Here is a 17,058-nt window from a genome sequence, read left to right on the forward strand (position 1 = left end):
GACTCCCGAAACTGGCAAAGGGTTGGTTAGGTATGCCATGTTTCAGTGCTGAAATTGGCCCGCAAGATACCGCAATACGTCGGAGTCGATTTAAAAAAACGTTAGAACATATCAAAATTGGACAACACTTTTTACCAAAAATGCACCCGTTGCTGTCAAGTTGTTTCCAGCACCTCAGTCTTATCCATCGCATACATCACAAAATGAAATCCCACCAAAAAAGCGAGGGCATTTCCTCGAAATTCATTCAGGGTGCATGTTTCCAGCGAACTGCGCAGTTTCTAACGGTCTACCCGAAAAAACGCCCTGATCTGCGGCTACTCACAACAAACCCGAACCAGACTTGCACCCCGCGAGTCAGAAGTACCGGCCTACATCCGCCGTGAATTGCAATGCCTCCTCGTGACTGCAGTGGCGTGCGTGTTCGCGCTGCACATCGATTGCAAAGCTTGCAGTGGTCGAGCATTGTTGCCGTGCCCGCGGTGCACCGGCAGCACTCTGCGCTCTGCACCCTCCTCCCCCCCCCCCCCCTCCCCCACCGGTCAAACTACGGGTGCCCCAGACGCTGACGTCACTTGGGCTCGTCTGGCGCAGAGCAGACACGCAGAGGAGGCGTGCGCTTGCCGAGGCGCCACGAGCGTCCGCCAGGCTCGTCTGTTCTTCAGTTGGCACGAGCGTCACTCACAGCCAGCGTCCCAACGAATTCTGGGAGCCGCCCCGGTGGGTTGGCCCCGTCTTTGGTGTCGTTTTTTATGAGCGGCGGCGCGGGCAAAAAAAAAACGCTCCACACCGAGCCTGATGCAATGGCGCGCCTCCACCCACAAGTAAGGCCGCCGGCAGCCACGTTCACAAAGCTAGGGAATGGCGGCTTGGTGCGTCCCTGACCGTAGTGTTTTTTCTTCCTTTTTGAACAGCTGCCGTAGCCAGCCAGCCTCTGGTGCCAAAATAAGCCCTGGCACTGCGCACGTGCGAAGCAGAGCGGTATCAGACTGTACACCACCGCCAGACAGCCGGTAAGGGATGCAATGCACTCAGAAATCAGCCGAGTTTACGAGGGCCAAGCGCATAATTTCGTGCTCACTCCGATGTTGTGTGTGCCTCGGCAACGGAACCGCCTCCGGGTGTCCGATCGTCCCTAAGACAGATGGAAACGTGTCGCTCCGACTGGATGCTGATATTCCGACATAGGTGACAGATTAAAGACTCGATACATATTTGCCGGCGTGCAAAATCCAGCTCCAGCCTAAGACCTCGCATGATCTTCAAGCTCGTGTCACCGCACAGCAGTGTGCTGGAACTGCTTCCAGATTGCCACCGTTAAGCTCACGACCCGTGGAAAGCGAATCAAATGTGCACGGATCGCTCCGTGTCGGAAGCCGGGCGCAATCGCCCGCCCACGCGCGCTGGGCCCGCGTCACGGCCGGATAAGCGGAGCAGAGTCGACCTCCAGCCCGGCTAGTGGCGATTTCATCCAGCAGCTCGTCCATGCCTTCACGATCACGCCGCTGCCTGGTAACGCGCCAGCCGTTGCGAAAGCTGTCAACGCCAGCGCCGTACGGGCAGGTACATTCGGCCAGGGGTCCAGGCTCCTGGATTTTCCGCCGTGGTAACTTACGAACTTAGCAAGTCGCCTGTGTCGGGCGGAAAAAGCAAATTCGTTACGCGATAACGTCCAAACCGGGAGACATTTGGACGTCATCCAGGTGTTAGTACGAGGCGATTATTCATTGTTCGGGCAGTTGCACGCAGTCACAACAATGAGTACAGCTGTGCGAGGCGACCCTTGTTTACAGGGTGCAGCACGTGTTCCAGGAGACCGCCCCGGTCTGAGCCCGGCTGTTAGTCATAGCCACGCCCGTTGTTGTCTGGCTTTGATGCCCTCCGATATTGTCATGCAGAGTAAAAACACACGACGCCACATTTAGCATAGCGTGGCCCGCCAGCATTTCGTGAGTCCTTGAATTTGCTCACTCATCCGATGAAGCAGTTGAGGGCAATGACAGCAATATACAAGCTGCATGCAGGTGCAACATTCTGCAGCACAGAATGACGCGCTAGTATTTACAGCACGCGAAGACTACGCGGCCTCTCTGTGTTTCAGCAGCGGCCAAATCACCACGTTGGGCATGCGGTGCCTGCTCTGAAAGCGGTATATCCTGCCTTCATCTGCTAGGTTTAAACGCAGGCGATGCTTTGTATTTTAGGCATCGATCACCCGCATCCAGCATGCATACTCCCGACACGACCAATTTAAGCATGGTAATTGGTGGGAATCCCCAACAATGACCACCTAATACTTTCTTCTGAAAATAACTATTACAATTATCCAACGAAAACGTTGCTTTGCCAGCAGCTCACGCCCACAAGTCTTTCACGCGCTGCAGGCAGAGACTGCGATAAGCTGTTATATATATGGTTGTGTGCATATGAAGTCAGCTATTGGCGAGAGGAAAATAAGCGTACTTGTTTTATCGTTGGGTTTCACATCCCTCCTACTGGTATTTCCATTTGCGTATGCCATTGGTTTAAAATATCATTTTCAGAAACCGCCAAGATGACCACCTCATGCTAATCACGATGCTGATGGACCCCATTTTGGTTGGTTCAAGTTCATGAATTGCTGCGATCGTCAATGGGAATTAACAGGTCGCCCAGAACAAGACGATTTCTGCTGGTGGCCCCCGCAGAGGGGAGATGCTTCACACCGGCGTGTCAATCCGAGCTTGAGAAACAATGCAACACAAACAACGAACCGCAACCGCCTATGCGCAGGCTGATGACTGACGGCGCAGGTTGATGATTTACGGCGCAGGCTGATGAGTGACGGCGCGGGTTGATGATTTACGGTGCAGGTTGATGACTGACGGCGCAGGCTGATGACTGACGGCGCCGGTTGATGATTCACGGCGCAGGCTGATGAGTGACGGCGCGGGTTGATGATTTACGGTGCAGGTTGATGACTGGCGGCGCATGCTGATGGTTGACGGGCGCAGGCTGAATGACTGATGTCCGTACCCAATAGCAGAAACTGGCTAACTGGTTAGCCTGGTTATGGACTGGAAAGTGCTGGCTATTTCGCCACGCGTGTAGCTCCTTCAGCTTGGAGCGTCGCAACTCACCGTTAACGGCACAACGGGGGAGATAAAACCATAACGCCATCAGCGGCACGCCGTGCGCACGGTAACACCGAGGACTCAGACGTGACATGGGGCGCGTCTCCGCCTCGCCCAGCTGACGGCAGGTGCCACGCCCTCAGCGGCGGACAGCGGTGCCCAGCTGACGGTCGGTGCCCCGCCCTCAGCGGCGGACAGCGGTGCCCAGCTGACGGTCGGTGCCCCGCCCTCAGCGGCGGACAGCGGTGCCCAGCTGACGGTCAGTGCCGCGCCCTCAGCGGCGGACAGCGGTGCCCAGCTGACGGTCAGTGCCCCGCCCTCAGCGGCGGACAGCGGTGCCCAGCTGACGGTCGGTGTCCCGCCCTCAGCGGCGGACAGCGGTGCCCAGCTGACGGTCAGTGCCGCGCCCTCAGCGGCGGACAGCGGTGCCCAGCTGGTCCCGGCAGGACCCGGCACGCTCCAGACCGGCCCGGGAGACGGGAGCCTGGGAGACCGAGGACCCGGGAGACCGGCAGCCGGGGGTCCGGAAGCCCCGGAGCCGGGAGCTCTGGAGTCGGGCGGGACATGCACACCACAGACCAGGCGGGGGGGCGCGGCTGACCTGGTACAGGTCGAAGTTGTCCATGAAGGCGGCCAAGCTTGGTGGCGCTCTGTCGGCCGCTGCCGCCGATACCCACCAGCAGGGCGTGACCTGGGGTCACGGGCCACGGTCACGGGTCGCCCGCGGCGGGCAGAACGCCCACGGCAAAACATGGGAAATGTGCAGCGAAGTCTTCGAGAGACTGCATACAGCCGTTTGGAGTTTTAGCGACGTAAGCCATCGCACGACAGACTACCAGCCTGTTAAGCTACCAACCTTAACCAACCTGTTAAGCTGTTAACCATGCACTGATGACAGACCGCTAAGCTAACGCACATAGGTCGTCGTAGACGCTGTAGCATGCAATGCCCACATACATCAGGTGTAAACTGGCGGCATATTGGCGCCTCAGAACACTGAAGAAATGCTCGTGATTGGCAACTTGCAACAAAACCACACCGTACGCTTGCAATGCGTCATCCTATGTGGACCAGTTCGTGCACTGTATTGCAAAGAGGTCTGACTTGTGATAATTATGTTGCAGTGCAATACCCCGCATCCCAGTTTTCTCGGCGAGCACCGGCCACACCCTCACCGGAGTCCTGCTTGAGCACGCGGCTGATCCGACTGATGTGCTCTATGATGAACTTGAACATGACCAGGTTCATCGGCGTCTTGTTGACCATGTTGTACTCGCTGAGGTAGCCCTCCATCACCTCCGTCAGCGCGTCCAGCTCCGTGATCTGGAACAGCATCCAGTATCCAGTATCAGCCGGGCCTTCAGCTGACAGCCCGGCATACGTGCGCCGACATCGAACAACTCTCGGATATGTAACGCACGTCACAGAATTCACGTACCGTCATGAAATCTGGCAAAGCTTGTAATGAGGCAGTGTGTGAGGCTTCATGCTGAAATACAGTATGGGGCTTCAACGGTGACCACCTAGCTGATGCAGGTATGGGCCCGAGCCGCTTGGGCGGTGCGTTGTCCAATTCTAATTACTTCCAAGTAGCTACATACATACATAAATAAATATATATATATATATATATATATATATATATATATATATTTACTTCCAAGCAACTATACTTCCAAGTGACGATCAGAGCATCTGTCCTTTTCTACTTAATGTGGACTTAACAGAGCCAACCACCTAAAATGCTCACACGAAAAATGCAAATTTGATGCTCGCTCTTCTTGTTTGGGACGGCGCGCCCCAAATCTACGCGCACCTATCCAACCCAGCCGCGCCCTGCTGCTCCCGCGTCCGCACCAGCGCCCTAACCTCGTCGTAGATCTTGGGGTCGTTGTCGGGGAAGAGATAGTCGCCGAAGAAGAGGTTGCGCGCGTGGTCTTCTGTGAGGCGCGTGCCCTCGGGCGCCAGGTGACCCAGCACCTTCTCCACCGGCTGGTGGAAGCTGGTGTCGCACGTGGACGCCACCAGCTTGAAGAAGGCCGCCCTGGCATCGGGTCAACGTGCCGGTCAGAGCGTGCGTTAGAGCGTGCGTCAGAGCGTGGGTCAGAGCGTGGATCAGACGGTGGGCCAGGGGCTAAATGAGACTGCAGATCACGGGACAAGTAAAATGGTGACTTCAACGCAGGAGGACAGTGACATGTCAGACACCGGGTCGGAGGGCAGGCCAGAGATGGAAGACGCCGGGCCAGTGAAGGAACAGAGGGTGGGCGATGACATGTGAGAGAGCGTGACAGGTTCAGGTCGCAAGCCTAGTGACCGAGCCGTGTTGGCGGCGGCTGGCGAGCGCTCCAAACATACTGCTGAGCACACCATGAGTACAACTTGTCAGCCCGGAGCCGCCTTCTGACGTGGACTTGCCGCGCCGTGAAAAAACTCACAACGGTGACAGAACAAATAACTACTGCAGCACAGCAAAACAAGACCAGCTGAGACGCCAGGTTCAAGTCTAAAACGGCACACAATGAGCGCGTCGTGAGTATGACCCTCCAGACTGTGAGACGCGTGTTCTGCTCCCACGGCCTGCACGTTTTTCAGACTCATCGCAGGGAGCGGTGTGAAGGTTCGAGATGAAGCTGCCATCACGGTCCTGGGTGTTGCAACTGGAGCATCTGAGTGCGAATGACACTTAAGTGTTCCGAACAGGCTGTTGTACGATGATAAGTCGGAACACCGCACAATTTCCGCCAGACGACCCCGCATGCGAGGCAAAGTTGAGCGGGCTACCGCGTGGGCCGGCCGCTAGCGTTAAAGGCGGTATTGGATGACGACGAACCGATGTAAGAGTACCGCGTGCGCATTTCTCTCTACGTGCAACCGAATGTTTTATACCAAACATATCCCAAACAAAGGTTTACAGCACTTCCGCGCTTGTATTCAGAAGGCACCAACAGACCAACTAACCCCTCGATGGGGAAAATCACTGCGCTTTTAAGGTGTGAGTGGTACCCCACTGGCCCGTTTCCTCAGGGCTCCACAGCGGCGGATGAGAGGTTCAGAACTTCTTGGCTTCTGCTCGGCCATCGCTGATGTGTTGCTACGCCATTTTCGGCAGTCGTCAGCTGCAAGACCGCCCGACTTCAAGCAACATCATTGCGGCATGGCGGCGACACCATGGCCGCGGCCAGAACGTGTGAAACTGGCGAAGACACGGCTGGATTCGTGCCTAACCGGGCTTCATAACGCACTTACTCCCTCAGGCGTGAACGGTGTGACTTTGCTCTACCTGCGCTGACGGCTAGCACTGGCAGCATCACGTGCCCGATGCACTTCCTGCCTACGGGACTGTACCCATACTCTGCCGCTGCCCGTTCCTAGCGACGCACCCATTTGCATTTTCCGGCCCTTTGATTCTGAGTTTTGGAGTTTTAGGAATGTTTACACCCAAGGTTGTTTTTATGCGTTGGTAATTTAAAAAGTAGTAAAATGGGATAATTACGCTTAAAAGAAGTGCAGCTGTACAATTTCACTAGACTCGATGAGTACCTAACCGACATTTCGTGAACGTCTTGCCCACACCCGTATCCGTAACCTAAATATTCCCAGTCTGTGACCTTACACAGCCCGTTGCCAATCCTATCCGTGTACTCAGCGGACTACGCCAGCGGTGATGTCCTCTATCCGGACCTCCCTGGCGCCGCCACTGCACCCGTCGTTGTCGAGCAGAGCCAGCGGTGCCCCGAGGCGTGACCCGGACCGGTCGGGCCGCCCGGCCGGGGGTCAGTGGGGTCAGGCCGGGCCGGGTCAGCTCAGTCGGAGGGCGGAGCGAGGGGCGGAGGTCGGCTCCGAGGGACTTGGTAAGAGCGGTGAGTGTTATGTTCATCATTGTGCAGCCTTTCAGCCTCATGCTCTTCCCTCAAAGACACCCCGCGTTCCGCAAACACAACGCCGCAAACTTGAAATTGTCGCTCCAGGCAAGGCGGTCCCCGACTTCTTGAAAACTTTGCGCATGCTTCCCATGCTGAGTTATCGGCCTTCATTTTGCCTGGAGGTACTTGTTAAACCTCGTTACGGAGCAAACACGTGTTTAGTTGTAGCCAATGCTCGCTCTATAGCGTCGCTTAACACGCACCCGGGCGGCCTGCTGAACAGGCTTGCTCGGGTGGGGGTAACTTGAACCCCCTTAATTCTCAAAAACTAAGAGCCAGAGGCACCAATTCGCAAGGTGAATTAGTCTGTATGTCAGCCCACTTGTGCCAAAATTTGAGGTTCCAAGTTATGACCTTCGGGTCTAATAACGTCGAATAAGGTCGAAGTCAAGATAGATGTTTTAGCACACCACACCAAATCTCGCAAAATTGTAGAAAATTGAATAGTGGATCGTTTGGCACTAAGAGTTTAGATGTCCCTCATAAGGTCGCCAACTTACGGCAGTTCAAACAGGCTATGGGTTCAGGGAAAATATTTTCTAGGGACTCGTTCAGCATGATGCAACAGCGGAGTGTTGGACGAAGTTCAACATATCGGAGAGGTTTTTTAGGCATCACAAGAATTGAAACAATAAATTCCATCGATCAAGGGTCAGGATGAGGGTCAGGTCTTACCTAAAATGACCCAGATTAACATTTTGTTTTTAGGGAGTATACGACTCAGCGTAATCCTTGACGCTTCTTCAAATGCACCATCAACGCAGTCTGGTATTATTCTGACCACCATTTCTTTCGAAAGGTCGAGCAAGGTCGCTTACTTTAATGGGCACCAGTGACGTTTTGCTTAAAAACAAGTATCTAGGTTCACGGTGGTTGCATGAGAAAGTATGGGGCACTTTGGACAGCAATCTGTAGTTTGACTTTGTTATGATTATATTTGGCGCGAAGGTCATAACCCTGGAACCTCAAACTCTGAGGCAAGTAAGCTCACGTACAGACCAACACGCCTTGTAAATTTTATCTCTCCAGACATAAGTTATTGGGATATCAGTAGGGCACATTGCACCCCCCCCCCCCCCATCCCAGCGAAGGGCATCCCGCCACTCGGGCGCGTGTTAAGTCCCCTCGGACATCCCGTGTTAAGTCCCCTCGGACATCCCGTGTTAAGTCCCCTCGGACATCCCGATGCAACTGCCCTGTACCCGGGTACCTGTTCTAAGGAAAATGTCATCATTGTTCATTTTAGGTCCGTTTACCTTGTTTGACCTTTGGAAGATCACGGTGACCGTATTCTGCAAGATTGTTTTGATTTTTGCATTTGAGTGAGCGTCAAGAATTGTCATGCGACATATTTTTCAAAACAAAGCGTTGACCTGGGCCATTTTAAATCGGTGACATACTCTGACCTTTGATAAGTCCGTGGAAGCTATCTGTTGCGATCCCTGTTATAAATCAAGGCCACTGGGCCATGTGATTATATCGTTGGTTTGCACATAGCATTCGAGCGCTGTTTTCAAGCCACCACCTACAAAATGTCTGACAGCATGCACTGGCGAACCTGATCAGTGAGTTCGATACGACTTTGCAAATGCTCCCGTGGCGAGATCCTGCACGCATCGCAAATCGCGTCTCGCGTCATTACAGACGTCACCACTGACGGCAGCGCAGCCGAGCCCCGAACGCCGCGTCCGACGCCAGCGGCGCGTGATGTCGCCGCGTCGCCCCACCTGGTCCATGACGCCACGCCGCGGCTTCGCCTCTGCCGAGACGACCGACGCCGCGATGCAAACTCAGCCTCGGCCCGGCACGGCGGACCGACCAGCTGCCGCAGATCAACCGGATACGGATGACCGACCAGCTGCCGCAGATCGACCGGCTACGGATGATCGACCAGCCGCCGCAGATCGACCGGCTACGGATGATCGACCAGCCGCCGCAGATCGACCGGCTATGGATGACCGACCAGCTACCGCAGATCAACCGGATACGGATGACCGACCAGCGGCCGCAGATCGGCCGGCTACGGATGATCGATCAGCTGCCGCAGATCAACCGGATATGAATGACCGACCAGCTGCGGCAGATCGACTGGCTACGGATGACCGACCAGCTGCCGCAGATCGACTGGCTACGGATGACCGACCAGCTGCCGCAGATCGACTGGCTACGGATGACCGACCAGCTGCGGCAGATCGACCGGCTACGGATGATCGACCAGCTGCGGCAGATCGACCGGCTGCGGATGACCGACCAGCTGCTACAGATCAACCGGCTACGGATGACCAACCAGCTGCCGCAGATCAACCGGCTACGGATGACCGACCAGCTGCCGCAGATCAACCGGCTACGGATGACCGATCAGCTGCCGCAGATCGACCGGCGACGGATGACCGACCAGCTGCCGCAGATCAACCGGCTACGGATGACCGACCAGCTGCCGCAGATCAATCGGCTACGGATGATCGACCGGCTACAGATAATCGTCTAGCTACAAATAACGGGCCGGGTACATCTAGTGGACCTGGCACAGGTAATGGACCAGTTACGGATGATCGGCCAGCCCCGGACGACGGGACGCCTTTCTTAGATCAAGCGGCTACGGATGATCGCCTGGCAACAGCAGATCAACCGGCTACGGATGATCGCCCGGCTGCAGTAGATAAACCAGCTTCGGATGATCGACCGGCTACAGTAGATAAACCAGCTACGGATGATCGACCGGCTACAGTAGATAAACCAGCTTCGGATGACCGACCGGCTACAGCAGATCAACCGGCTACGGATGATCGACCGGCTACAATAGATAAACCAGCTACGGATGATCGACCGGCTACAGCAGATCAACTGGCCAAGGGTGGTCGACCGGCTAGAACAGATAAACCGGCTACGGATGATCGACCGAGTACAGTAGACAAACCAGCTACGGATGATCGACCGGCTACAGTAGATAAACCAGCTACGGATGACCGACCGGCTACAGCAGATCAACTGGCCAAGGGTGATCGACCGGCTAGAACAGATAAGCCAGCTACAGATGATCGACCGGCTACAGTACGTAAATCAGCTACGGATGACCGCCCGGCTACAATAGACAAATCAGCTGTGGATGATCGGTCGGCTGCAGAAGATAAACCGGCTTCAAACCGACCGTTGGCGGCGGCATCAGCGGGCGCGGCTGCCGGAGGGGGCCCGGGCGCCCGGTCCCGGGCGGCGGGAGGCGCCCGGTCCCGGGCGGCGGGAGGCGCCCGGTCCCGGGCGGCGGGAAGCGCCCGGTCCCGGGAGGCGGGAAGCGCCCGGGCGCCGCGGCCGAGCAGACGGGATCCGCGGCTGGATGGCCCCCGCAGACCTGCAGAGGCAGAGGGAGCAGTAGCATGGCACACAGGCCTTTTGCCGCCGAAGCACCCAGGGGGTTTTTCGCAGCCGGACCTGCCGCCGTCGCCCCGTCGTTACGCCGCCAGGGCCAGTCCTTACCCACCGGAAGGCTTCCGTTACACGACACTCCGCACCTTCTCCGATCTACTGGCGTTGTTCGCCGAACAGGCTCGAAATAGGCTCGGTCGACCGCGCGGCGGGCGGGCAGGCCACTTTGGTTGGTTAGGGCACTTTCGCCACCAGTGGGACGACCACTCCGATGAGGAACTCGCACCGACCCGCCACACTGGACGGCACAACGGCTATCCCAACCTGCGGCGCGATCCACCCCGTGCGTTGGATGACTACATTCCGCCTGTAGATGACCATGTGTCACTGGGAGGCGAGCCCCGTCTAGCGAATGGCGACCCTCGTCCACCGGAAGATCACCTCCGTCCACAAAACGGTGACCATCCCCGACCAGGCGAATACCCTAGTCAATCAAATGGCTACCCCGCTCCATGGAACGGCTATCCCGGTTCATCGGAAGGTTCCACCGGGTCTTCGGGTGGCAACTCATGCCCACTTGGCCGGTGCCCTAATGCATTAAACTGTTACCACGTCCCACCCCGCGGCTACCGCTCTTCGCCATCATTTCTGGACGCCAGGTGGCGCCCGCCGCAACCATTCGGCGCCAGCAGCCCGACGAGGTCCATGGCGGCTCCGTGGTTGGCCCTGCCCCTGCTCCAGCCGAGGTACCACGCCCGGCCGGCCGACCAGGGAGCCGCGTTTAGTATGCCGAGGCCGCACGAGCCCGAGCCGCCGAGCCGGCTGAACGGCACCGCAGCGCGGCCGTTTGTACTGCGGTCCCAGGAGCAAGACGGCCCCTTCAGACGGCCGGACCCGCCGCTGTCGGCGGGGACGACATCCTCGGCCTTAGCAGCACAGGCGGCATCGTCAGGTCCACGAACTCCACGTGCACCTTCGGCTCCTACCGCACCCTCGGCTCCTCTACCTCTTCAAGCCCCTCCAGCGCCGTCAGCTTCTCCAGCTGCTACCACTGTGGCTGCCTCGTCAGCTGCTCGAGTTCCAGCCGCAACGCCAGCCGCCTCGGCTCCATCCACTGGAGCAGCTCCTCCAGCTGCTCCGGCTCCCCCACCGCGGACGGCTCCGCCGGCATCTTCAGCGTCGTCAGCTCCTGCAGCTCCGCCGGCATCTTCAGCGCCGTCAGTTCCCGCAGCTCCGCCGGGGACGGCCGCCGACCGTGGTCAGCACGCGCCACCGCCTGGCCCGCCGCCGCCGCTGATGCTCGACGCCATCGTCTCGCCGCGACGCCGGCCGCCGGGTCTGGTGGACACACCACGCCCGGAGAGGGCCACCGGCCCTCTGGCGGCCGGCGGCCCCCGGCAGGACGGGCGCCCCGTTGAGCGGCGCCTCGGTGCGGCGAGGAGCGGGCCGGGCGCCGCCGCAGGCGCGCTGGCCGATGGAGGAGGCGCGGCAGGCGCCGCTGCAGGCGCGCTGGCCAACGGAGGACGCGCGGAGGCGGCCGCCGGACGCGCGATGGGAACCGCCAGAGGCGCGGGGAGAGCCGCCCCAAGGCCAGTGGGAGCCACCGAAGCGGCGGTGGGCAAAGCCGCGGTGGAGCGGGCGCAGATGCGATCAAGAGCACAGACCAAGGCCAAGACAGAGCGGACCAGACGAGACGTCGAGGTGTGTCCGGTGCTGGCGGCGCGGCGTCAGAGAAAGCACGGATTTGTACGGCTGGAGAACAGAGCTGGCGATGCCTGGCCCTTCCCTCCCTCCCAAAGGAGGCCGAAGATCGGCGGCGCCGCCGGAGGCGTGCCTCACGCTCCAGGCGGTCCCCGACGTCCTCGGGCAGCGGCACGAGCAGCCGCGAGCTTCAGGGGCGGAAGAGGCGGAGACAGAGGCACGAAGCGGACCAGGGCAGGGAGCAAGGTGGCCAAAACCGCAGATCAAACGTCCGCAGCTGGCCACCCCATTGCTTCGGCGCCACAGGCCTCGGCGGAACGAAACCCACCACAAACCATGGGCCGGAAGACCGGCGGGACCGGCGCCAGGGCCGGAGCCAAACGGGACCGCACGGCGCCGGTCGGATCCGCTGCCGGTTCCGCCTCCAGCTCCGGCTCCACCTCGGACGGAACCGCCACCACCACCACTGCTGCCGCCGGCGCCGCCGCTGCGGATGGCGCGCCTACACCACCGGACACCATCAGCTTGGAGGAGGCGACCGCCATGGAGCTGGCCTCCGGCGTGGTGCACGCGCTCAGCCGCGAGAGCGGCGCTGACTTCCTCGAGTGGTACTATCTGCACCACTACCTGACCCTGCTGCGCCTGCGGGAGCGACGGCCGGCCGCCGGGATGGCTGCAGCTCCTGCCGACCTGTCCGACCTGGCCGACCTGTCCGACCTGACCGACATGACCGACATGGCCGACCTGAATGACCCAGCCGACCGGCCGCTTAACTTGGTGATCCACGACCGCGGCCTAACCAGCGGCCGACAGCCGGAGCCGGGGGTGGCAGGACCGGCCAGGCGGGCCCCAGAGGCCGCTGCAGGGCCGGCCGGGACTGAGCCTAACACACCGGCACACACGGAGGACACGGCTCGCAGGCTCAGTAAGAAGACATCGGACAAGACCGAGCCGTCCACAGACGACGGTGAGTCGGCGATCAGAGTCAGCGATCCGGTCAGGGCGGGTCAGGACGACACCAGTGATGCCGCGCCCCACGCTGGAGGCGCGTCGGCCAGTCAGGCGACCGCACCTCCGCCGCCGGACCTCGCATCGCCGCGTGACGACACGGCAACTCCACCCCCGCCGCAGCAGGCCGGCGCGCGCCCGGTGCCGAGGATCACGCAGGGGAGCCGCGAGGCCAGTCCGGAGCGGCGGCCGCCTCAGCAGCCGGCCGCCGATCGCAGCGCCAGCGCCCGCGCCCGGACCGTGAGCCCGAGGGGCGGCGTATCACCGGGCCGGCGGGTGCCGGTGATGTGTCGTGCCCAGACGGACCTGCAGCGGCCGCCGTCCTACTCATCAGCCAGCTGCGGCGGCCGGAGCCCGACCAGCGACATCTCGGTGCCGTTCATCGACGAGGTGCAAAAGTCGGTGAGTGGCGCGGCGCCGGCGCCGGCCGGGGCGGAGAGCGTCGTGAGCCAGGCTTCCGCAGGCGCGCCGCTCGCCGCGCGCTCCAGCGACTGGCATGTGACCATCACCTGCAAGCCGGCGCCGCAGTGTCCGGCGTCTGCTGAGCCGGAGGCGAAGCTGGAGGTCGAGCCGGGGATGGACGCGGGAGGCAGGGGACCCGGCCTGACAGGAGCAGCAGCAGCTCCTTCTCCTCCTCTCTCTCAGGGAGCGACCGATCTGAGCTGCTCTGCGGAGGTTTGGGCCGCCACCACCTCCGATCCTTCGCTTCAGAGCACGACTCCGGCTCCTCCGGCCGGGACGGCGGCGCGCCCGGCCGGCGTCCGGGCCCGCGCCGCCCCGGCGCCGCCTCGCGCGTCCGTCTCCAGCACCACCATCATCACCCCGGACGGCGTTCGCCTCGAGTTTCACGGCAGCGCGCCGCTGCCGCTGCAGGCCAGCGGCCTCACTTCATTCCAGGGCTGCACGGTGCATATGCGCGGCATGCGGCCGTTCTACGTGCCGGTGATGAACTCCGGCCGCCCGGCGCCGCGGCTCGACCCGCTCCAAGCACGCCGCTCTGAGCTCTTCTGGCGCGCCGTGGAGGCGCCGGCCGAGTGCGCGCTGCCAGCGCACTGCTTCACCGGCTCGGCGACCGACATGCGCGCCGAGCTGCTGCGCCACCTGCTGCGGCGCGCGGCGGGCGCGGCGCAGCCCGCGCCGACGCGCGCCGACTTCCGAGTGCACTTCAGGAGAGAGCTGCGCCGACCATTGTGGCCGAGCGAGCGGCCGCCGGCCGGCGCCGCCGCCACCGCAGCCGCTGCCGCCGCCGAGAAGCCGCTCGATCTGAGGCTGCCGAGGCGCGGCCCGCCGCCGCCCGCGTCCCAACGTCAGGGGCAGGAGACGATGGACCAGTTCCTGGCGCGGTTCGAGGAGCAGTGCCGCACAAACGTAAAGGTGGAGGACGAGCCAGCGCCTCCACCACCACCGCCGCCTTCTCCGCCGCCAGCGTCGATGCCTCCTCCTCCACCACCACCGCCACTGTCGCCACCGCCACCGCCGCCGCCGCCGCCGCCGCCACCGCCACCGCCACCGCCACCGTCACAGCCGCCGCCCACACCGCTGCCACTGCTACCGTCGCAGCCACCGCCCACACTGTCACAGCCGCCGCCCACAAGGCCACTGCCACCACCCACAACGCCACCACCACCGCCACCGCCCACACCGCCACCACCATCGTCACCGTCACAGCCGCCTCCCACACCGCCACCGCCACCGTCCCAGCCGCCGCCCACACCACCAACGCCCACACTGTCACAGCCGCCGCCCACACTGTCACAGCCACCGTCCACTCTGTCACAGCCGCCGTCCACTCTGTCACAGCCGCCGTCCACTCTGTCACAGCCGCCGTCCACTCTGTCACAGCCACCGTCCACTCTGTCACAGCCGCCGTCCACTCTGTCACAGCCGCCGCCCACACTGTCACAGCCACCGTCCACTCTGTCACAGCCGCCGTCCACTCTGTCACAGCCGCCGCCCACACCGCCACTGCCACCACCCACAACGCCACCGCCATCGCCACCGCCCACACCGCCACCGCCACCGCCATCGTCACCGTTACAGCCAACACCGTGACCGCCACCGCCACCGCTACCATCGAAGCCGCTGTCACAGCCTCCTCCCACACCGCCACCGCCACCGTCCCAGCCGCCTCCCACACCGCCACCGCCACCGCCCCCGCCGCCGTCGGCACCGACGCCAGCGCCAGCCGCCGGTAACGCCACGGCGGACAGCGACGGCCGTCCGCTGTTGAGGTCGTCTCCTTGCTAGGCGGTGCGATGCCAGCGCCGCCCGTGGCCGACGGAGGTGCCATCAGTTATGGCGCAAGCAATTTAGGATTGCGAAGCGCGGAATTGGAGCAATGTGATTCGGTCGTGTCAGTAGCTTGCCCGGATGCCGATGTGGCGAGAATGGAATGACATCAGCTGATCGACATTTTTGACGTGCTGCAAGTCGCCGTCGGTAGGGTAAAACGTTCGAGCAAAGCTCACTCGGGTCATCGCGTGCGTTTTGCGGTTCATTCGGGGCGTTTTTTAGCCATAAGAGACGGCTCGGTCTGGTCACTTTCAGCGTCAGGAAATCATGATTCCCTCGCTTTTTGTTTGCGAAGGAGTTTGTTACTTTCCTCAAGTTTCGGTTCCGAAGCATCTTTGAGCTGCTGCATTATGACGGAAACCATAATCCTCATGACTTGCTCGATACCCATGATGTGCAGCCCTTCCCTTCTCTGTTCAATTCGACGCATTGTGTCTTGTATCCCGCACCTTGCACGAAGATTGTTCTAAGCCCCAAAAAGTCTATGGTGGCCACAGAATAAAGCGAATCTAGTTACTATACGTCGTTTTTTTACCGAAGACAGACGAAGCTGAGCAGGATGAGGTCTTCTGGTGCATGACTTCATGTGTCTAAAAGTGCGAGTAGCAATTCTACAAACTTAGCAAGCAGGCGGTATCTGGCGCACATTGTTAAAATTTGTCCGACATTTCGATTGCTTTACTTCTCGCCATCATAGTGTGGGAGCTAGCGATTTTGACCTCTGTCCGCGCCCACAGCGGCTGGACAAACCATTCGAAAGTCATCAGTAGGCGTGGGTCATTCTGGGCTTTGGAGAAGTGCTCCGTAAAATAGCATATCATGAAGCGTTTCGCGCATATCACAGTCGTTTAAATCTGACGTCAGATGAAAGGCCCTGTGCTCGCGGACAAAACTGGTAAGATCATTTGTAAATGCAGTATGCCACGCACGTCCAAGCGAATGCAGCCATCACCGGCACCGTAATCGGTTCCAAAAAGGCTCTCGAAGCGCGTACTGGCGCAAGACGAGGATGAGGGTTGGTCTCGGCACTCCACAGCCATGCCCTTCGTAGGACGGTCAACCACATAGTTGTCCGGTCCCCCCGCGAGTGTTTATTGAGTTTATCGAAGCCGTTTCCACAGAGCCTTTCCCTGAGTAGCGGAACTACAGGACTTTTGCCTCAGTAATGGTTAAACTTGCGGTAGATATTTCAGCTGGCGCCTAAATCTAAATTAGATCAAATGTTGACGCATGTGTGCTAATGAAAGCGAAAGGCAACAACACACGCACTCTACATATTCATCGCATGCGGCGTCTGTTTTCCACTGGTCCGATGTTTTGAATGCGGGAAACGCATGCCACCTCCACGGTCAAGTGTGAGGTAAGCCCAACCCCAAATCCTACGTTTAAAGGAGGTCGATTCCCTTTCATTTAAGCTTGAGTCTCCAGCCCTGGCTAGAGCCCTTTTCAGCGATGAGTCCGGGTACGGTTTTGATGCATACCTTGCATGTATTGCGGAGTTTGCTTCTGAATCCTGGATCAATGGCAATGGCAGTCGCAATGGCAGCGGGCGTGCGTCCTGATTGCGTGCGTCCTGATTGCAGCGGGCGTGCGTCCAGTTTTCAACCGGACCCGAACCAATGCCTGACGAGGATTAGTCGGCGAGCTCCCTGAGCAGT

General features: G+C 60.0%; 1 protein-coding gene across 1 annotated transcript in view; it reads right to left on the reverse strand.

Annotated features, from left to right (window-relative positions):
- Positions 1-3,749: 3,749 nt before the first annotated feature.
- LOC119095228 (dynein heavy chain 3, axonemal-like) overlaps positions 3,750-17,058 on the reverse strand; it is a gene marked incomplete at its 3' end in the record, with an annotated part of 61,918 nt that continues 48,609 nt past the window's right edge. Inside the window, 3 exon segments of the mRNA XM_037218097.1 lie at positions 3,750-3,804; positions 4,289-4,436; positions 4,983-5,157. Of these exon segments, the coding sequence (XP_037073992.1) occupies positions 3,750-3,804; positions 4,289-4,436; positions 4,983-5,157 (378 nt within the window).

The sequence above is a fragment of the Pollicipes pollicipes genome, unplaced genomic scaffold, assembly GCF_011947565.3.
Source record: "Pollicipes pollicipes isolate AB1234 unplaced genomic scaffold, Ppol_2.1 Scaffold_4219;HRSCAF=4965_pilon_pilon_pilon, whole genome shotgun sequence".
Taxonomy (NCBI): Eukaryota; Metazoa; Arthropoda; class Thecostraca; order Pollicipedomorpha; family Pollicipedidae; genus Pollicipes; species Pollicipes pollicipes.